Source organism: Artemia sp. Qi Xiang Cuo, chromosome 2, assembly GCF_049724085.1.
Source record: "Artemia sp. Qi Xiang Cuo chromosome 2, ASM4972408v1, whole genome shotgun sequence".
Classification (NCBI taxonomy): Eukaryota; Metazoa; Arthropoda; class Branchiopoda; order Anostraca; family Artemiidae; genus Artemia; species Artemia sp. Qi Xiang Cuo.
This window is the reverse complement of record NC_142795.1, coordinates 52,850,371-52,873,657: the sequence shown is the minus strand read 5'-3', so window position 1 is coordinate 52,873,657 and position 23,287 is coordinate 52,850,371. Positions and strand designations below refer to the sequence as shown.

General features: G+C 33.3%; 1 protein-coding gene across 1 annotated transcript in view; it reads right to left on the bottom strand.

The window, feature by feature from the left end:
* Positions 1–23,287, bottom strand: part of msps (msps cytoskeleton-associated protein 5) — a 226,699-nt gene that overhangs the window by 175,959 nt on the left and 27,453 nt on the right. Inside the window, exon 2 of the mRNA XM_089101805.1 lies at positions 10,302–10,492. Within this exon, the coding sequence (XP_088957931.1) occupies positions 10,302–10,492 (191 nt within the window). The remainder of the gene's footprint in view (positions 1–10,301; positions 10,493–23,287) is intronic.

The window sequence follows — 23,287 nt, the reverse complement described above, 5'->3', positions numbered from 1 at the left end:
ATGCTCTTAAATACTTAGGTACACTGGTTGTCGAAAGGTACGTATTAAAAAACTTTAACTCAATTTTTGAATCAGATTTAGAGTTTCTGGAAAGTAGACATCCAGATTTGAAAAAAAAACTTAATCAATTTAAAAGCAGACATGGCGTAATTGACAAAACTTACAATTACAAGGAGGCAGTCTTAAATTAAAAAAAAACAACTAAGGGTGTAATTTAATCTTTTCTTGGAAAACTGAAATTTATTAAGTAAAATATAAGTCGGCGAGAATTTGAGGAGGATATTCAGACGTACGTTTAACATTTGATTGCAATGCGTGATTACTTCAAAATGATGTTTGAAGACATTCTGAAGATGGAAATACAGCCATGGATCATTAATCCACTTGATGAAGCGGGAATGGAGAATCTGATACTAAAAGGAGATACTCAAATGAGGTGCAGAAGATGAAATTTAAAAGAGGGTATCAAATAATTTTGCTGCCAGGAGAGACACCCAAAAAAATATAATGGACTCTAGGGAAGCACGGCAAAGATTCTGATAGCGTTTCCCTCGCCATATGTTGTACAAAAAAAAAAAAAAAAAAAAAAAAAAAAAAAAAAAAAAAAAATCGTTATAAACCTTGAAAAAAAGAAGCAAATTGAATATCACGTAACGATGAGATTATCAGTTATTCTTAACAAATCTGAAGCCAAATATTGATAATTTGTTGTCAATCCATCAAGTATATCTGTCCCATTAAAATTGTGACTATTTTGTTATAGAAGTTACGTTGATGTTTAATTTTAATTATATTACGACTGTTATCATGTTACAATGGAATTAAAAAAAATAATAATCGGATAATAATAATTAAGTATTTGAATAAATAAAACTTAAAAAATATATTATTTCTTCTTTGTATTTTATAACTCCAAACAGGGATTTTTCTAGATAAGATAAGTGAGAATCTATTGGCTTCTTGTGATGTGAGTAGATGTCACAAAAGTGAAGTGGGATAGAATCCCTTTTATTTGACTGGCTATCTTAACTTTTTTGGCATCCACTTCCAGCACAATCAATTTATCAATTCTCACTTTCTTTTTCGAAAACTGCTAATTCGTGGTTGGGACTCAGCAGCAACAAAGAAAAATCTATAGTTGGATCTAATCTTCACATTTTTTGTAGAGCTTGAGGAATATGATGGAAACCTAGCTTCAAGGGTCCATTGGAACCAGCCAAATTTTGTAAGTGGTCTATGAGAAAAAAAGTTGGGATTAAGCAGGGGCACTGTTTCTGTTTTCTGTTTCTGCTCTGTTTTTAAAGTACCTGTTTCTGTTCTGTTCATACAAAAAAACAGAAACAGAACAGAAACATATGACTTGTTTTTTGTTTACCTGTTCTGTTTTGTTTCTGTTTTTATAATAACTATTTTGTTCTGTTTCTGGTTTTTTTTTCCTGTTAATCTTCTGTTCTCGATTTTATTTTACTGATTCGATAACAAGATATTAAGAAATTATGAAATTGAAAAATAATTTTTGAAATCATAATTTGAAATTTTAAATAAGCGTGGCTACGCCCCATAAAGTTTTTGGAATTGGAGCGTCAATATAGAGTAGAAATAAGTAAAATGATGGCACTCAGTGTGTCTAACATCAAGTGTGCTGCTAGATTGTTTAAGCAAGGCAAAATTAGAACTTAAGAGTCAGAAGAAAGTATGTATGTGGGTAAAGGGGAGAACAGTAAAGTTGCAGTTTTGTTCCACTAAAATAGCTTATTTTTTTGTGTATATTATTCAATCAATTGAGCAGCAAAGTTACACAGATACTGTCTAGGTGAAGCAGGATTAAAAAAATCACTCATTACTGTATATCCTGGTTCTATTGGTAGGGCCTCTGTATCCTACATTACATGGGAAGCAATCTGCACCTTTAACCGGGAAAACTTTAATTTAACTGTTTTTATAGAATTTATGCTGCTGCATAACAGTGACTTGCTATGATTGCCATACTGACTTATACATGATAGATACTGATTATTAATTGCAAATTTTCTTAAATGTTTAGTCAGAGAGGAGTCTAAATGTATTGAAGTCTTGTCCAGTAGAAATACATGTTTTTGCTGGCATGTTTTATTGCATCAGCATAACAAGATATACTTTTTCAAGATGCCAAATATTCTTTTTGTCATGTTAATAAAACCATCTCTGAATAGAATCAATGGAAACCACCCTTTCAAGGAAAAGCCTAGAGTTGAAACAGTGGCCTAACTAGCTGATTCTGGCGTAACTAGCCAAAGTCTTATAAAATGCTGATACACTTTTCTCATTTTGTAGGATACCACATCTTCCGGGGAACACGATAATTTTTTCCATACAACACAATAAATAAAAAAAATTGTCACTAAGCAGTATATTATTTTTTGTATCTACCTCTTAAATACCTACTATAGACAAGTAAATTTCCATAAAAATTAATACTGTGTTGCAAATGGTCTAAGTTCTTAGGAAATCGTAGTTAGGAGCCGTAATTTTACTTCTATTTGCCGACAGGTTTTCTTGGCTCATTGTGCAAACGAAACCGTTCAGGGGGAATTCGCCCCTTTCCCCTTAATTACGTCACTGAGGTGAAAGAGGTCAGATATTTGGCTGGAGGTGCAATTTTCAAAATGGTAGGCTACTAGAAGGTGCTTCTAATTTTGTGAAAAATCCTAAATCAACCTTTATCCAACAGTTCGTGGTAACGAACTGTAAGTAAGGAGTGACCCGGCTCAATGGTAACCAAAACTCTATAAAACGGTATTTTGATACAAATAGATACATTAAAAGAATTGGATGTTAATGCTGACTTCAAATATATAGGTATCATCAAGTTGTATCCTAGTTATCAAAAGTTACGCGCCTGAAAAAAAACGGTTGAGATTCGAGAAAAGGGGGAAAGACACCCCAAAAGCTACAGAACCTTAATGAAGATCACCCCATTATATTTAGCGTATCAGAGACTACAACTGTAGAAGTTTGAAGCTCCTATCTACAAAAATGTGGAATTTTGCATTTTTTGCCAGAAGAAAGATCACGGGTGCGTGTTAATTCGTTTTTTTTTCCCAGGGGTGATCGTATCGACCCAGTGGTCCTAGAATATCGTGGAAGAGCTCATTAGAATGGAAATTAAAAGTTCTAGTGCCCTTTTTAAGCGACCGAAAAAATGGAGGGCAACTAGGCCCCCTCCCACGCTCATTTTTTTCCCAAAGTCACCCGATACAATTCTGAGATGGCCATTTTGTACAGCATGTTCGAAAATATTATAATTATGTCTTCTAGGATGAATTAATCCCCTGAAGGTCCCGGGGGGAGGGCTGAAAGTTATGAACTTTACCTAATGTTAACATATAGTATTGGTTATTGGGACCTATAGCTACGTTTTCAGGGGAGATTTCTCCTGGTAGTGGGGGGGGGGGTTCGGGGGTTATTTGGGAGGATCTTTCCATGAAGGAAGTTTTCATGGGGGAAGGGACATTGCTATGAAGGGGACGCCGGACTTCCCAGCATTATTTAAAAAAAGATCAGAAATTAAAAATAAAAAAAAAAGTTTTTCAACTGCAATAGCAGCAACATCAAAACTTTAAACGAACAGAAAATATTACATATATGATTGGGTTCACCCCCTAGTCAATACCTCGCTCTTTAATCCAAAGATTATTTAGTACTTTCATAATAGCTATTTATTCTAATTAAAGTCCTTGGTGATTAAGCGGTAATTTTTAAAGAATTGGAACAAAATTCGAACTTTAGCTTAAAGAGTAAGGTATTGACTAGGGGGCGAACCCCCTAATATACATATTAAAAATATATTAATATAGAAGTTCGTTACGTAAGTTAATTCGTAAGTTACGTATATTTATTACTAATAAAAACGTTCGTAAATAAAACTAAACAAGTTTCGAGAAAGCCATTTAACTAAATAAAAGTAAGTTAATATGAAAATTGTGTTTTAATTATTCATGTACGGTGAGCCAAGATCAAAACCTTCATTTTTTCAAAAACGTTCAAAAATCAAATAAAGAAAGCAAGTTTTTTTAACTGAAAGTAAGGAGCGACATTAAAACTTAAAATGAACAGAAATTATTCCGTATATGAAAGGGGATGTCCCCTCTTCAACGCATCGTTCTTCACGCTAAAGTTTGACTTTCTCAAAATAATGAAAAACTTTAGTATATAGAGAGAGGCGTTGAGGAGGGGACAGCCTCTTTCATATACAAAATAATTTCTCTTCGTTTTAAGTTTTAATGTCGCTCCTTACTTTCAGTTAAAAAAACTTGTTTTTTTATTTAATTTTAAGACAAGCATGATATCATTTTCTAATGACGACTTGGATGTTTCAAGACATCTCTCTGGGTACCCTACGGAAAAAAGGAAGCAAAGAAAGTATTAGGTGCAACTTCTTAAGAGTGTTTCTAAAGGCTAAGGAAGTCTCTGCCATGACATTTATATACTATCTTAAAAGGAAGCACACAATTGATATGCACAAAGATAAAGTATATGCGGCTGGTGCAGCAAATAACAAACCCAAACCAACTAAAACAAATATATCAAGTCAGGCTGCTTCCCTGAGAAAGCTCCAGATAGTAAAACAAGTGACACAGAGGGCAATGGATTAGTGAAATCTGGAATAAGAAGAGAAGAGATGCGAAGGTTCTTTATTTCCAATCGATCAAAACAAGCTTCTCTGAGGATGCTCTACTACAAAACCCTGTTTAAGGACAAATTGCCACTTTCTGTGTTTGATAAGCCAGATATGAAACACCTTATTTAAAAAAAAAACAGGGGGCTTGAAAGTAACATTTGGGAGAGCTGTTCATCGTCAAATAAGTTTTGCTGCCAGAAAAAAAAATTCAGAAGGCTGCTTTAAGATCTGACTTGAAAAGCTACAAATAAAAATGCTATACCGTACTTTCCTGTGGAATCGGGCGAAACTGGGGTAGCAGATTTCAGGGTTATATGCAAGACGTTCTTCCTCAGAAACATTTGCGAACTTGTGGTTAAAGAGGAGCCATCAACTGCAATTATGAGGCAGTGGTTTCTCCCTATAGTGAATGAGGATACAGAAGAGAAGGTGAAAAATTAAGAAAAAAAAAATTCCGACCCCTCTGCGGTGGATTGTCAGCCCCCTGAACAAAGCAAAGGAATTGGGAGCACTGAGATGTGACCTGGGAAAGGAGGAATTAAAGAAAGTATCGTGGGATGTTTTTAGAAGTGAGAAAGAAAACTCAAACGCCTACTTGTTTGATGTGTGGATACGAAGTGCTTGACGGACTATTTCACGAATTGATTCAATGCCCCTCGAACGGATGTGGAAAATGCGGAAACGTCAGAAGCAGGTCCAAATTCCTTTGGCGAATATTTGGCTTGAAAGTTATGTGGATAACTTGAGACGGAGTCGAGTATGGAGAGAGAGAGTAGATGTGGAATGGATGAGTAAAATTGAGTTTTAAATTTGAAATTTTTGATTTAAATCTTTTATTTTAAAAAATATTTTAAATTATTAAAAAAAAAAGAAATTGAGGAATTGATGTTAGTATTAAGATAATTTATATTAATTATTTTTTTGTTGGTTTTTGTTTGATTTTTGAGTAGCCAAATGGGTATTAAAAAGGTTTTAGCAGTTTATTTGTGTATCATAAAAGAAGGATTAGAATGGCGTGCCTAAAGATATTGTAAAGGCACAGCTTTCTACTCCTCCTAGGTTTGTTTTCGGGTTGAAGGAAGGTTGGGAGGATGGAGGATGATACATAGTTGATTGAGAACAAGGTTTTATGAAAAATATTTGTCTATTATTAATGTATTTCCACGGTGAAAGGGGTGCCCTATGGCAGAAGGGCACCCTGCTAAACCGGGAACGGTACTTTTTTGGCGGGTTTCAACTTTTTTTTTGTAGTATACCTTGTCTTTGTCAATTATGTTTGGCTACCCAAATTCAAATTTCAAATAATAAAAGTTGTTTTTAAATTAGTGTTTTCAAATTTCAAATAATAAAAGTTGCTTTTAAATTAGTGTAGCTGACATTAAAGTTTGAAATTAAGTAAAAAAGATTATTATTTCATCGAGAGGAGAGGAGGTGGTATAAAAAAAAAAAAAAAAAAAAAAAAGATCTGCCACTCAGAATAGCTTGACTTTGCAAAAGGATCTGGCTTTATAGGCACCACTGCCTATTACCCCAGGAAGATGAAAAATGTACAGAGGTTGCACCGCTATCTTTCACATTTCAAGAGATATAAACATTCTAATACAACTACTAACATTCTTTCAGCAATCCAAGTTGCAATCCGGAAGTTTTCAATGACAGATAAGATGTTCCATGTTGTGACCGATTCTGGGAAGAATGTCACCGAAGCCTGTAGGATATGAGCCCTTTCCTGAAGTTCAGGTTTTTAACATTGTCTTCATTCATCTGTTGCACGCGTTCTTAGACTTTGGTCCACTCAAAGCTTAGCCAATGATACCCCTGAAGCCAATGATACCCCTTGGTATCACTTGAAGAAGTTGAAGATGTCGATCCAACTGGTGAAAATGATTCAGACGGTCTTTCAGTTCGTTGTTTTGAAAACTGCGGAAATGAAGATACGTTTGCTGAAGAATCTGAATAAACTGATGCGGTGTCTAATAAAGAGGGCGATGTTAGTAATGGAGAGAAGAGTGGGGAGTCTGTAAAAAAACAAGGTTGCAGCACAGACTATCCGAAGACACGTTACACTTGCTCAAAATTGATAGTCAAGGTTGTCACTACCCCTTTTACTTTGGGAATGGACCATGAAAACGTGCCTAAATAATCAGAAGCATGCCCACTCGTATTCTTAAAACAAAAGTTTGAAGTAGTAACACTTTCTATAATAAAGCAAGTGTATGGTCTCTCACATACACTGACTAGGAAATAAATAATCTTAAAATATTGTTTTAAGCCACGAGGCAACAAAAATTTTTGACTTGGTGGTAAGAAGTGTCATTTTCCCGTGCATTTTTCTTCTTTTATACATTGTTTCAGATGGCTTCCAAACATCAGGATGGGGAAAGGGGAAAGCATGGTCTGGATGGGGAGACTGTCTCCTGCCAAAGCAACTATGGGCTCTGCTTAAACACTAATGACTTTGAGCTGACTGCGCAATTTGACGAAGAGAATAATTTTTTTTTCAAAACGTCTCAAATAACTAGTATGTATTTCCGGGAAACTAGAGGAGATTCCGTATAAACATAAAAGCGCATTTTTGTAAAAAAAGGAACGGGGAGATGGAAGAAAATAACCATAAAAAGGATGGAGATGTTGTGTGCATAGACTTTTTCAACCCTTTATTGAAAAACTGTTCTTTTGGCAGAAAATGCTGCAATAGTACCGATAATAAACCAAAACTTATTACAATTTTATTCTTCTTTAAGCTTTAGGTGTTCAAAAAACAGCTTTTTAAACAGCTGTTTTTGAACGAAAACAGCAGTTTTCTGATTTTACAAAAAACAGAAGAGAAACAGAAACAGGTCTTCTATTTTTTTTTTTTTTTGACCTGATCTGTTTCTGTTATGTTTCATTAAAGCCCTGTTTATTTTTTTCTGTTTCTTCAGAAAAACAGAACAGTGCCCATGCTTAGTTGGGAACCTTTGTTCTAGATGATAAACCAAGAACTGAGGCTAACCTTGTGCATCAGAGAACTAAGACAGCAGAATTTTGTCATCCTCTTAAACCCATTCAGGGAAGAATAAAACATCAAATATTGAGCAAAATGTATTGTAAATAAAATACTAAAGATACAAATTGTGGAAGCTTGCAAAACATTTTATTGTTGGTAAAAAGAGAATATAAAAGGCATTACTGCAGACAACACAAGGGGAGGGAATTAGATGATTTACTCACAGAAGTACAGTGATTTGAATAAAAGTAAATTTATACTCTATAAACTTTAGACTTTTAATAAGTAAAAACGTTTTCCCCAGTGTTTCCTAAGATAAGTGTTTCCAAAAACTTCTTTTTCTTCCAACGATTCATCGTTGGAAGAAAAAGAAGTTTTTGTCCCACCACCTGAACAATTAAACAAGCGATATGTCTTTCATAATGACAAAAGACCAGCCGAGCAAAAGAAGAAGCTTTTAGCTCACCACCTGAACAATTAAAAGAAACAAAGGTTTGGCGATATGTCTTTTAAAATGACAAAAGACAAGCCGAGGCAAAAATTAAAGGTCCAATAAAAAAAAAACGTAATTTTACAAAGGCACTACTTCCGATTTAAGGTCTATTCGGACGTCATGACATCAAGAAAAGGCTCAAATTGCGGATAAAAGACAAGCGATTCCCCTCCCCTGTGAGTGTCTGGATTTTTATCAAGTTTCCCTTACTCTTGTATGATTTGCGTGTTATTGAGGGGTTTATAACAGACACCAATCTCCTCCACCTATCCAAAATGAAATAAAATTATGTGTCAGTGACTCAACTACTTTATTTTTATTTTAATGTTTTTAGCATCAAAACACTTGATTGGCCCTTAACTTTGTATGTTCACAAGAAAGTTTTCTGAACCTAAGAACCCCCAAATTGACACAACGTGAATTAGCCAATGAGGATTTTTTTATATTTTTTTTAATTAATTGGACTTATTTGATATTAAAATGTGCTTGACACGTTTTCAATGCTTAAATGTATAAGCAAATACAAATAAAATCCTTTTTTTCTTTTTTTTTCTTTTTTGGTAGGTGACTTTCACAATTAATCGAAACCTGCTATGTCTTTTCTTTTCAAGTTTTCTACATTGTTTGGTTATGTTGAGTGGGCTGAGTTCGTAACGAAACAATTCATTTGAGGTTCTTGAGTAGCCCTATTAGTCGGACTAATATTTAATTCAAGGATAACCTGTTAAAGGTACTATCCCATTTACTTGCCTATATTTATACCTACATACTTGGTTGGCGGGGTGGTTCTCTCTCCCTTAGATTGATACAAATCCCTTTTCCCTCTCCCTCCCTTATCTTAGGAAACACTGGGGAAAACGTTTCTACTTATTAAAGTCTAAAGTTTATAGAGTATAAATTTACTTTTATTCAAATCACTGTACTTCTGTGAGTAAATCATCTAATTCCCTCCCCTTGTGTTGTCTGCAGTAATGCCTTTTATATTCTCTTTTTACCAACAATAAAATGTTTTGCAAGCTTCCACAATTTGTATCTTTAGTATTTTATTTACAATACATTTTGCTCAATATTTGATGTCTTATTCTTCAATATTTGATGTCTTATTGATGTCTAGCTTTTGTCATTATGAAAGACATATCACCGAACCTTTGCTTCTTTTATTTGTTCAGGTGGTGGGACAATAACTTCTTTTTCTTCCAAAGATTTATCTAGTTCGGCAGGTTTTTGATTTTCAAAGGTATGGTAGGCATTGATAACCTTACCTACGTCAAAATCCAACACCTAATAATCATCGCTATCATTTTCAAATTGTTTGGTTCGTTTTACCTCGGCTTGTCTTTCGTCATTATGAAATACATTTCTTTATTTGCTCTTCATTTCTCTTCGTGTGTCTTTGCTCTTCATATCCATTTTTGACTCGCTCACTTGTTCGGTGTCGCATGTCTTCTAACCGCGTGTGTCTTTGTTCTTCATTTTCATTTTTGACACGCTCTAATTGTCGTTTTCGCATATCTTCTAACCGCCCGTATCTTTGCTCTTCATTTTCATTTTTGACATGTTTTTGGATTTTAATTAATTCAGACAAATGGCCTTTGCCTTTGCTTTAAAAAAGCAATGGCCTTTGCTTTAGCTGCCCGTATTGGTGTTGTCGCAATTGATGGTCCAGGTTGTCTATTTTCACATCTCGTCACGTTTAAAAGCTCAGGTGTTGGTTCCAAAGAATCATCATTTATAGTAACTGCAACTGAAAACTTTCGTTTTTTGGACCTTCCAACAGACATTATATCATATAAATAATTGATACGCTGGGAACTCGGCAGTATAATTTATGCTATGCATGACATCATATAATAAAATGCTTATATGATGTCAAAAGAAATACTTATATGATGTACTAACATAGTACATGACGTCATTTGCAAAAACCAAAATTATGGTTCTTAACGAATATTCTCAGACTTCTGACCTATCTAGATCGTTTTTTTATGTGAGAATATCCCAATATACCAGTTTTTCTAAAAAAAAATATGGAGCCGTTTTTGAGAACATAATATATACATATATACACAATTATTACTCACTTATAAAAATAGTATATAGCAATCTACGCGAAGACATGCAAAGTTGAAATGAAATATATTAGAAAAACTAACACTTACTTAACAGCGCTGGCGGCGTTTTCAACATAGACCAATGCAGCTTCTAATCCTTTCTCTTGGGCGACAGCGTTGCTATCGGTTACAAACTTTTTAATTAGTGGAGTGTATTTCCCCCACTCTTGGGCCTTTTCTTCTAATTGCTGAAAAACCTTGGTAGCTGCTTCATAGCCACGAACTCGGGCTTTCCAATTCTAAAAAGAAAGAAAAAAGTTAGAGAGAATATGAACAGTAAAATTTTAATGAGAAATAACAGCAGGAAAAACCCGCATTGTGGGAAAATAGAGAAGGAAATGCACAATGAAGTGTTTCTCAATATCATCATCTATCTCTATCCATCATCTAGAAGTGTCTACTTCACAAGGAATCGATTACATTCTAGCGGAGACTCATAGTACTAAACTTTTTAAAACAAACTAGACACCAAAATCCTTAAACCCTCCTTGCTGCCTTCTCCTTCAAGTCAAGATCTAAAGTCCACTAACCCTCTCCCCCGACATTCCATGTAAGTTTCAACTTGATACGCAAACCAGTTCACAGGATATTGCATAGACACCCGTTTGATCATCTGGCAAAAAAAAAGTATTTCTATTTAACTCGTTACTTAACCATGAATAGAATAATAGAATATGTGCCATGGGTTTTATAGTGAAAAACGCTGGAATAGATTAGGGAAAAAGTTTTTAGCCCTCCTCCCTGCTCCCCAGGCTAAAGCAAAAATTAAGTTTCACTTGGCTTACCTACATCCCTTACAAGCTTCAACTTGAAATCCCAAGCCCTTCCCGAGAACTGGTACCACATAATGTCTTTATTTTCTTTGCTACTTAAAAGTGAATAGTTTTAATTCACAAAGGGGCTTATAGTTTAAAAACTTAAGATGGATTGGAGACAAAATATTTTTAGCATTTCCCTTCCCACAAAATTTAAGTTCCCCTACCTCCCCCAAATACTTTAAAATTTTAACTGCATCTCCCAGGCCGTTCCCAGAAATTGCAGACATATTCTATTTTCATAACCTGGATAGGCAAAGTTTCTTCAAATTTACCTCCTCCTCTTCCCCAAGTCGAAACTTCAGGTCCGCTTAACCCTCCAAAACCCATGCGAAGTTTCTGTTTGATTTCCAGCGTCCTTCTTGACATATAGCGGATACCCCATTTTGTTAACCTGGGTACATGTAGTGGACTTACACTTAAACTTCAACCTGAATAGATTCTAGTCACACAGGAGACTAAAGTGTGAACACTTTTTAGCAAATTTAAGATAAAACGTTCTTAGACCTTCTCTGCCTCCTCCTAAGAATACAAATTCAAGGTCTAAATGTACCCCCTCCACATACGCACACAAAAAAAAACTCCCTGAAAGTTTCAATGCGATATCCCAAGATCGAGTTAACATACACACACACACACAAAAAAAACTCCCTGAAAGTTTCAACTCGATCTCCCAAGACGTTCCCAAGATATTGAAGATGTGCCATTTTGATAACCTGGAAACATTCAGCGTCTTTTGATTTACATTGCTACTTAAACATGAATAGCTTCTAAGTCCCATAGCAGCATATAGTGCACAAATGTTTAGGTGGGTAACAGATATAACTTTCTCAGCCGTACTCCCACACAAAATTTTGAAATCCCCTGCCCTCCCCCCCCTACATGAAATTTTCAACTGAATCCCCCAAGTCGTTTGCAATAAATTTAAAATTCTACTATCATAGCCTGGACACGCATATTGTGTTTAGATTTACCCCAACCACTCTCCCAAGTCACCCCAGTGAAGTTTCAACTCGGTATCCCAAGCCGTTAGTAGAAAGGCCTTATTGACTCCCACCCCTCACCCCTGCTGCCATCTACAACTTAGTTTAACTCTGTCAGTACACCAAATAAGGACATGGAATCCCTAGGGAGAACACGTGGTTAATGGGGTCAATGACCTAAATTTTCAAAGGTGCTGTTGTTGTTGTTTTGGCCAAGTGCATGCTCGAGGTGAATGTCAAGGTGTCCAGAAATAGGAAACAGCATTTGTTGTTGTTGTTGTAAGTGCACGCTCGAGGCGAATGTCAATGTGTCCAGAAATACTGACACCTGTGGTGTCAGTCGTGACGGGGCACCAAACATGGGCATGGAATCCCTAGGGAGAACACCTGTGCTGTCAGTCCCAATCCCACACCAAATATGGGCATGGAATCCCCAGGGAGAACACGTTTCCAAGAAATTGATTAATGTCTGACAGGTGATGTCAAGGTTGATTGATTTGTCACGAAATGGGAATTAATTTGTTTTTTCTAAGGGAAATTATTGATTCAAGAAAGGGGAATTAATTTGTTGTTTCTAAGGGGAATTATTGATTCACGAAAGGGGAATTAATTTGTTTTTTCTAAGGGAAATTATTGATTCATGAAAGGGGAATTAATTTGTTGTTTCTAAGGGGAAGGTGGAGAAAAGATATATTGACTGCGTAATCGAAGGGAGAGAAGTCCCGAGAAATTGATTACATAATCGGTAGAACCCTATCAGGAGCTCGTTACGGGACTCCATTTAAGGGCATAGAATGACTTAATCAACTAGGACAAATGAATTTCTGAGAAAATGATTACAGAATTGGTAGAACCCTATCAGAAGGTCACGACGGGGGTCCATATATGGGCATAGAATGATGTAATCGACTAGGACAGTTGGATTTCTGAGAAATTGATTACATAATCGGTAGAACCCCATCAGAAGGTCATGACGGGGGTCCATATATGGGCATAGAATGACGTAATCGACTAAGACAATTGGATTTCTGAGAAATTGATTAGATAATCGGTAGAACCCTATCAGGAGGTCCTGACGGGAGTCAATGTGTAGGCATAGAATGACGTAATCGACTAGGACAGTTGGAATATTTCAGTAGTAGTTTGTAGTGGTTAACCATTTCACAGTTACATTTTCTTGATTTTTCAAAGTTCATTTTCGATTTCTTTCGTTGAAATGCAAGAGTTGGAATATTTCAGTAGTGCTTTGTCGTGGTTTACCGTATCACAGTTACATTCTCTTGATTTTTCAAAGTTCATTTTGAATTTCTTTCGTTGAAATGCAAGAGTTGGAATATTTCAGTAGTGTTTTGTCGTGGTTTACCTGGTCATAGTTGCATTTTCTTGATTTTTCAAAGTTAATTTTGAATTTCTTTCATAGAAATGCAAGAGTAGTAATATTTAATTAGATTTTTTTTGTGGTTTACAATGTAACTGTTAAATACTTTTGATTTTTCAAAGTTAATTTTGGATTTCTTTCCTTGAAATGCAAGAGTTGGAATATTTCAGTAGTGTTTTGATGTGGTTTACCTTGTCACAGTCACATTCTCTTAAGTTTTCAAAGTTCATTTAGTATTTCTTTCCTTGAAATGCAAGAGTTGGAATATTTCAATAGGGTTTTGTTGTAGTTTACCTTATCACAGTTACATTCTCTTTATTTTTCAAAGTTCATTTTGAATTTTTTTCATTGAAATGCAAGAGTTGGAATATTTCAGTAGTGTTTCGTCATGGTTTACCTTGTCACAGTTACATTCTCTTAATTTTTCAAAGTTCATTTTGAACTTTTTTCGGTGAAATACAAAAGTTGGAATATTTCAGTAGTGTTTTGTTGGGGTTTACCTTGTCACAGTTACATTCTCGTGATTTTTCAAAGTTCATTTTGAATTTCTTTCGTTGAAACGCAAGGGTTGGATTATTTCAGTAGTGTTTCGTTGTGGTTTACATTGTCACAGTTACATTCTCTCGATTTTTCAAAGTTCACTTTGAATCTCTTTTGTTGAAATGCAAGAGATGGAATATTTCAGTAGTGTTTTGTCTTGGTTTACTCTGTCATACTTTCATTCCCTTAATTTTTCAAAGTTCATTTTGAATTTCTTTCCTTGAAATGCAAGAGTTGGAATATTTCAGTAGTGTTCGGTCATGATTTACCCTGTCGCAGTTATATTCTCTTGATTTTTAAAGTTCTTTTTGAATTTCTTTCGTTGAAATGCATGAGTTGGAATATTTCAGTAGTGTTTTGTTGTGGTTTACCATATCACAGTTACATTCTCTTAATTTTCAAAGTTCATTGTGGATTTCTTTCATTGAAATGCAAGAGTTGGATTATTTCAGTAGTGTTTTGTTGTGTTTTACATTGTCACAGTTACATTCTCGTGATTTTTCAAAGTTCATTTTGAATTTCTTTCGTTGAAATGCAAGAGTTGGAATATTTCAGTAGTGTTTTGTTGTGGTTTAACTTATCACAGTTACATTTTCTTGATTTTTCAAAGTTCATTTTGAATTTCTTTCATTGAAATGCAAGAGTTGGATTATTTCAGTAGTGTTTTGTCATGGTTTACCTTGTAAAAGTTACATTTTCTTGATTTTCCAAAATTCATTTTGAAATTCTTTCATTTAAATGCATGAGCTGGATTATTTCACTAGTGTTTTGTCGTTGTTTACTCTGTCACACTTTCATTCTCTTGATTTTTCAAAGTTCATTTTGAATTTCTTTCATTGAAATGCAAGAGTTGGAATATTTCAGTAGTGTCTTGTCGTGGTTTACATTGTCACAGTTATATTCTCTTGATTTTTCAAAGTTCATTTTGAATTTCTTTCGTTGAAATGCATGAGTTGGAATATTTCAGTAGCGTTTTGTTGTGGTTTAACATGTCACAGTTGTATTCTCTTGACTTTTCAAAGTTCATTTTGAATTTCTTTCATTGAAATGCAAGAGTTGGATTATTTCAGTAGTGTTTTGATGTGGTTTACCTTGTCACAGGTACATTCTCTTGATTTTCAAAGTTCATTTGAATTTCTTTCATTGAAATGCAAGAGTTGGAATATTTCAGTAGTGTTTTGTTGTGTTTTACATTGTCACAGTTACATTCTCTTAATTTTTTAAAGTTCATTTTGAATTTCTTTAATTGAAATGCAAGAGTTGGAATATTTCAGTAGTGTTTTGTTGTGGTTTACCTTGTCGCAGATACATTTTCTTGATTTTTCAAAGTTCATTTATAAATTTCTTTCGTTGAAATGCAAGAGTTGGAATATTTCAGTAGTGTTTTGTTGTGGTTTACAGTGTCACAGTTACATTCTCATGATTTTTCAAAGTTCATTTTAAATTTCTTTCGTTGAAATGCAAGAGTTGGAATATTTCAGTAGTGTTTTGTCGTGGTTTACCCTGTCACAGTTACATTCTCTTGATTTTTCAAAGTTTATTTTGAATTTCTTTCACTGAAATGCAAGAGTTGGATTATTTCAGTTGTGTTTTGTTGTGGTTTACCTTGTCACAGTTACATTCTTTTAATTTTTCAAAGTTCATTTTGAATTTCTTTCGTTGAAAAACAAGAGTTGGAATATTTCAGTAGTGTTTTGTTGTGTTTTACATTGTTACAGTTACATTCTCTTGATTTTTCAAAGTTCATTTTGAATTTCTTTCATTGAAATGCAAGAGTTAGAATATTTCAGTAGTGTTTCGTTGTGGTTTACCTTGTCACAGTTACATTCTCTTAATTTTTCAAAGTTCATTTTCGATTTCTTTCGTTGAAATGTAAGAGTTGGAAAATTTCAGTAGTGTTTCGTTGTAGTTTACCTTCTCACAGTTACATTCTCTTCATTTTTCAAAGTTCATTTTGGATTTCTTTCGATGAAATGCAAGAGTTGGGATATTTCAATAGTGTTTTGTCGTGTTTTACCTTGTCACAGTTACTTTCTCTTGATTTTTCAAAGTTTATTTGATTTTATTTAATTGAAATGCAAGAGTTGGAATATTTCAGTAGTGTTTTGTCGTAGTTTACCATTTCACAGTTACATTCTCTTGATTTTTCAAAGTTCATTTTGGATTTCTTTCATTGAAATGTAAGTGTTGGAATATTTCAGTAGTGTTTTGTTATGGTTTACCTTTTCACAGTAACATTCTCTTAATTTTTCAAATTTCATTTTGGTTTTCACTCGTTGAAATGCATGAGTTGGAATTTTTAAGTAGTGTTTTGTCGTAGTTTACCTTGTCACAGTTACATTCTCTTGGTTTTTCAAAGTTCATTGAAATTCATGCATTGAAATGTAAGAGTTTGAATATTTCAATGTTGTTTCCTCATTGTTTACCTTGTCACAGTTACATTCTCTAGATTTTTCAAAGTTCATTTTGGTTTTCTTTAGTTGAAACGCAAGAGTTGGAATATTTCAGTGGTGCTTTCTCGTGGTTTACCTTGTCAGACTTACATTATATAGATCTTTCAAAGTTCATTTTGAATTTCTTTCATTTAAATGCAAGAGTAGGAATATTTCAGTAGTGTTTTGTCGTGGTTTACCTTGTCACAGTTACATTTTCTTGATTTGTCAAAGTTCATTTTGAATTTCTTTCGCTGAAAAGCAAGAGTTGGAATATTTCAGTAGTGTTTTGTTGTAGTTTACCTTGTCACAGTTACATTCTCTAGAGTTTTCAAAGTTCATTTTGGATTTCTTTTGTTGAAATGCCAGAGTTGGATTATTTCAGTAATGATTTGTCATGATTTACCTTGTCACAGTTACATTCTCTTGATTTTTCCAAGTTAATTTTGGATTCCTTTCGTTGAAATGAAGGATTTGGAATATTTCAGTACTGTTTTGTTGTGGTTTACCTTGTAACAGTTACATTATCGTGATTTTTCAAAGTTCATTTTGAATTTCATTCACTGAAATGCAAGAGTTGGAATATTTCAGTAGTGTTTTGTTGTAGTTTACCTTGTCAAAGTTACATTCTCTTAATTTTTCAAAGTTCATTTTGAATTTCTTTCATTGAAATGCAAGAGTTGGAATATTTCAGTAGTGTTTTGTCATGGTTTACCTTGTCACATCTACATTCTCTTAATTTTTCAGTGTTTATTTTGAATTTCTTTCGTTGAAATGCAAGATTTGGAATATTTAAGTAAGGTTTTGTTGTAGTTTACCTTGTAACAGTTACATTCTCGTGATTTTTCAAAGTTCATTTTGAATTTCTTTCGTTGAAATGCAAGAGTTGGAATATTTCAGTAGTGTTATGTCGTGGTTCACCTTGTCACAGTTACATTCTCCTGATTTTTCAAAGTTAATTTTGAATTTCTTTCATTGAAATACAAGGGTTGGATTATTTCAGTAGTGTTTTGTCGTGGTTTACCTTGTCACAGTTACATTCTCTTGATTTTTCAAAGTTCATTTTGAATTTCTTTCATTGAAATGCAAGAGGTGGAATATTTCAGTAGTGTTTGGTCATGATTTATCCTGTCACAGTTATATTCTCTTGATTTTTCAAAGTTCAGTTTGAATTTCTTTCGTTGAAATGCATGAGTTGGAATATTTCAGTAGTGTTTTGTTGTGGTTTACCATGTCACAGTTACATTCTCTTGATTTTTCAAAGTTCATTTTGAATTTCTTTCATTGAAATGCAAGAGTTGGATTATTTCAGTAGTGTTTTGTTGTGGTTTACCTTGTCACAGGTACATTCTCTTGATTTTAAAAGTTCATTGTGGATTTCTTTCATTGAAATTCAAGAGATGGATTATTTCAGTAGTGTTTTGTTGTGGTTTACCTTGTCACAGTTACATTCTCGTGATTTTTCAAAGTTCATTTTGAATTTCTTTCATTGAAATGCATGCGTTGGAAAATTTCAGTAGTGTTTTGTCGTGGTTTACCCTGTCACACTTTCATTCTCTTGATTTTTCAAAGTTCATTTTGAATTTCTTTCATTGAAATGCAAGAGTTGGATTATTTAAGTAGTGTTTTGTCATGATTTACCCCGTCACAGTTATATTCTCTTGATTTTTCAAAGTTCATTTTGAATTTCTTTCGTTGAAATGCATGAGTCGGAATATTTCAGTAGCGTTTTGTTGTGGTTTACCATATCACAGTTATATTCTCTTGATTTTTCAAAGTTCATTTTGAATTTCTTTCATTGAAATGCAAGAGTTGGATTATTTCAGTAGTGTTTTGTCGTGGTTTACCTTGTCACAATTACATTCTCTTGATTTTTCAAAGTTCATTTTGAATTTCTTTCATTGAAATGCAAGAGTTGGAATATTTCAGTAGTGTTTTGTTGTAGTTTACCTTGTCGCAGATACATTTTCTTGATTTTTCAAAGTTCATTTATGAATTTCTTTCGTTGAAATGCAAGAGTTGGAATATTTCAGTAGTGTTTTGTTGTGGTTTACAGTGCCACAGTTACATTCTCTTGATTTTTCAAAGTTCATTTTGAATTTCTTTCGTTGAAATGCAAGAGTTGGAATATTTCAGTAGTGTTTTGTCGTGGTTTACCCTGTCACAGTTACATTCTCTTTGTTTTGGAATTTCCTTCGTTGAAATGCATGAGTTGGAATATATCAGTAGTGTTTTGTCATCGTTTACCTTGTCACAGTTACATTCTCGAGATTTTTCAAAGTTCTTTTTTGTTTTTTTTCATTTATATGCAAGAGTTTGAATATTTCAGTAGTATTTTGTCGTGTTTTACCTTGTCACAGTTACATTCTCTTTATTTTTCAAAGTTCATTTTGAATTTTTTTTATTGAAATGCAAGATTTGGAATATTTCAGTAATGTTTTGTTGTGGTTTACCTTGTCACAGTTATATTCTCTTGATTTTTCAAAGTTCATTTTGAATTTCTTTCGTTGAAATGCAAGAGTTGGAATATTTCAGTAGTGTTATGTCGTGGTTCACCTTGTCACAGTTACATTCTCCTGATTTTTCAAAGTTAATTTTGAATTTCTTTCATTGAAATACAAGGGTTGGATTATTTCAGTAGTGTTTTGTCGTGGTTTACCTTGTCACAGTTACATTCTCTTGATTTTTCAAAGTTCATTTTGAATTTCTTTCATTGAAATGCAAGAGGTGGAATATTTCAGTAGTGTTTGGTCATGATTTATCCTGTCACAGTTATATTCTCTTGATTTTTCAAAGTTCAGTTTGAATTTCTTTCGTTGAAATGCATGAGTTGGAATATTTCAGTAGTGTTTTGTTGTGGTTTACCTTGTCACAGTTACATTCTCTTGATTGTTCAAAGTTCATTTTGGATTTCTTTCGTTGAAATGTAAGAGTAGGATTATTTCAGTAGTGTTTGGTTGTGGTTTACCTTGTCACAGTTACATTCTCTTAATTTTCAAAGTTCATTGTGGATTTCTTTCATTGAAATGCAAGAGTTGGAATATTTCAGTAGTGTTTTGTTGTGTTTTACATTGTCGCTGTTACATTCTCGTGATTTTTCAAAGTTCATTTTGAATTTCTTTCGTTGAAATACAAGAGTTGGAATAATTCAGTAGTGTTTTGTCGTGGTTTACCTTGTCACACTTTCATTCTCTTGATTGTTTAAAGTTCATTTTGAATTTCTTTCAATGAAATGCAAGAGTTAGATTATTTAAGTAGTGTTTTGTCATGATTTATCCCGTCACAGTTATATTCTCTTGATTTTTCAAAGTTCATTTTGAATTTCTTTCGTCGAAATGCATGAGCTGGAATATTTCAGTAGTGTTTTGTTGTGGTTTACCATATCACAGTTATATTCTCTTGATGTTTCAAAGTTCATTTTGAATTTCTTTCATTGAAATGCAAGAGTTGGATTATTTCAGTAGTGTTTTGTTGTGTTTTACCTTGTCACAGTTACATTCTCTTGATTTGTCAAAGTTTATTTTGAATTTCTTTCATTGAAATGCAAGAGTTGGAATATTTCAGTAGTGTTTTGTTGTAGTTTACCTTGTCGCAGATACATTTTCTTGATTTTTCAAAGTTCATTTATAAATTTCTTTAGTTGAAATGCAAGAGTTGGAATATTTCAGTAGTGTTTTGTTGTGGTTTACAGTGACACAGTTACATTCTCTTGATTTTTCAAAGTTCATTTTGAATTTCTTTCGTTGAAATGCAAGAGTTGGAATATTTCAGTAGTGTTTTGTCGTGGTTTACCCTGTCACAGTTACATTCTCTTTGATTTTGAATTTCTTTCGTTGAAATACAAGAGTTGGAATATTTCAGTAGTGTTTTGTCATGGTTTAACTTATCACAGTTACATTCTCTAGATTTTTCAAAGTTCTTTTTGTTTTTTTTTCATTGAAATGTAAGAGTTGGAATATTTCAGTAGTATTTTGTTATTGTTTACCTTGTCACAGTTACATTCTCTTGGTTTTTCAAAGTTCATTTTGAATTTTTTTTTTATTGAAATGCAAGAGTTGGATTATTTCAGTAGTGTTTTGTCGTGGTTTACCTTGTCACAGTTACATTATCTTAATTTTTCAAAGTTCATTTTGAATTTTTTTCATTGAAATGCAAGAGTTGGATTATTTGAGTAGTGTTTCGTTGTGGTTTACCATGTCGCAGTTACATTCTCTTGATTTTTCAAAGTTCATTTTGAATTTCTTTCGATGAAATGTGAGAGTTGGAATATTTCAATAGTGTTTTGTTGAGGTTTACATTATCACAGTTTCATTTTCTTAAATTTTCAAAGTTCATTTTGAATTTCTTTCGTTGAAATACAAGAGTTGGAATATTTCAGTAGTGTTTTGTTGTAGTTTACCTAGTTAAAGTTATATTATATTGATTTCTCAAAGTTCATTTAGAATATCTTTTCATTGAAATGCGAGAGTTGGAATATTTCAGTAGTGTTTTGTTGTGGTTTACCTTGTCACTGTTACATTCTCTTGATTTTTCAAAGTTCATTTTGAATTTCACTCATTGAAATGCAAGAGTTGGAATACTTCAGTGGTGTTTTGTCATGGTTTACCCTGTCACAGTTACATTCTCTTGATTTTTCAAAGTTCATTTGAAATTTATTTCGTTGAAATGCAAGAGTTGGAATACTTCAGTAGTGTTTTGTTATGGTTTACATTATCACTGTTACATTCTCTTGATTTTTTAAAGTTCATGTTGGATTTCTATCATTGAAATGCAAGAGTTGGAATATTTCAGTAGTGTTTCGCCGTGGTTTACTTTGTCACAGTCACATTCTCTTGATTTTTCAAAGATAATTTTGGTTTTCTTTCGTTGAAATGCAAGAGTTGGAATATTTCAGTAGTGTTTTGTTGTGCTTTACCTTGACACAGTTACATTTTCTTGATTTTTGTTAGGTTGGGTTAGCTAGATCAAATTAGGTTAGGTTAGGTTAGGTTAGGTTAAGTTAGGTTAGGTTAGGTTAGCCTACGTACGCGCGCGTACGTAGGTTAACCTAGCCTAACCTTAAACGAAAGAAATTTATAAATGAACTTTGAAAAATCAAGAAAATGTATCTGCGACAATGTAAACCACAACAAAACACTACTGAAATAATCCAACTTTTGCATTTCAACGAAAGAAATTCAAATGAATTTTGAAAAATCAAGAGAATGTAACTGTGACAATGTAAAACACAACTAAACACTACTGGAATATTCCAATTCTTGCATTTCAATGAAAGAAATTCACAATGAACTTTAAAAATCAAGAGAATGTAACTGTGACAAGGTAAACCACATCAAAACACTACTGAAATAATCCAAATCTAGCATTTCAATGAGATAAATACAAATGAACATTTAAAAATCAAGAGAATGTAACTGTGACACGGTAAAACACAACAAAACACTACTGAAATATTCCAACTCATGCATTTCAACGAAAGAAATTCAAAATGAACTTTGAAAAATCAAGAGAATATAACTGTGACAGGATAAATCATGACAAAACACAACTGAAATAATCTAACTCTTGCATTTCAATGAAAGAATTCAAAATGAACTTTGAACAATCAAGAGAATGAAAGTGTGACAGGGTAAACCACGACAAAACACTACTGAAATATTCCAACTCTTGCATTTCAACGAAAGAAATTCAAAATTAACTTTGAAAAATTAAGATAATGTAGCTGTGACAAGGTAAACCATGACTATACACTACTGAAATAATCCAACTCTTGCATTTCAATAAAAAAAATTCGAAATGAACTTTGAAAAATTAAGAGAATGTAAATATAACAAGGTAAACAACGACAAAATACTACTGAAATATTCCAACTCTTGCATTTCAATGAAAAAAAACCAAAATGATCTTTGAAAAATCTAGAGAATGTAACTGTGACAAGGTAAACCATGACAAAACACTACTGAAATATTCCAACTCATGCATTTCAACGAAAGAAATTCCACATCAAAGAGAATGTAACTGTGACAGGGTAAACCACGACAAAACACTACTAAAATAATCCAACTCTTGAATTTCAGCGAAATAAATTCAAAATGAACTTTTAAAAATCAAGAGAATGTAGCTGTGACACTGTAAACCACAACAAAACGCTACTGAAATATTCCAACTCTTGCATTTCAAAGAAAGAAATTCAAATGAACTTTGAAAAATCAATAGAATGTAACTGTGACAAGGTAAACCACAACAAAACACTACTGAAATAATCCAACTCTTGCATTTCAGTGAAAGAAAACCAAAATGAACTTTGAAAAATCTAGAGAATGTAACTGTGACAAGGTAAACCACGACAAAACACTACTGAAATATTCCAACTCTTGCATTTCAATGAAAGAAATTCAAAATGAACTTTGAAAAATAAAGAGAATGTAACTGTGACAAGGTAAACCACAACAAAACACTACTGAAATAATCCAACTCTTGCATTTCAATGAAAAAATTCAAAATGAACTTTGAAAAATCAATAGAATGTATCTGTGACATGGTAAACCACGACTAACCACTACTGAAATATTCCAACTCTTACATTTCAATGAAAGAAATCCAAAATGAACTCTGAAAAATCTAGAGAATGTAACTGTGACAAGGTAAACCATGACAAAACACTACTGAAATATTCCAACTCATGCATTTCAACGAAAGAAATTCCAAATCAAAGAGAATGTAACTGTGACAGGGTAAACCACGACAAAACACTACTAAAATAATCCAACTCTTGCATTTCAGCGAAATAAATTCAAAATGAACTTTGAAAAATCATGAGAATGTAACTGTGACAAGGTAAACCACGATAAAACACAACTGAAATAATCCAACTCTTGCATTTCAA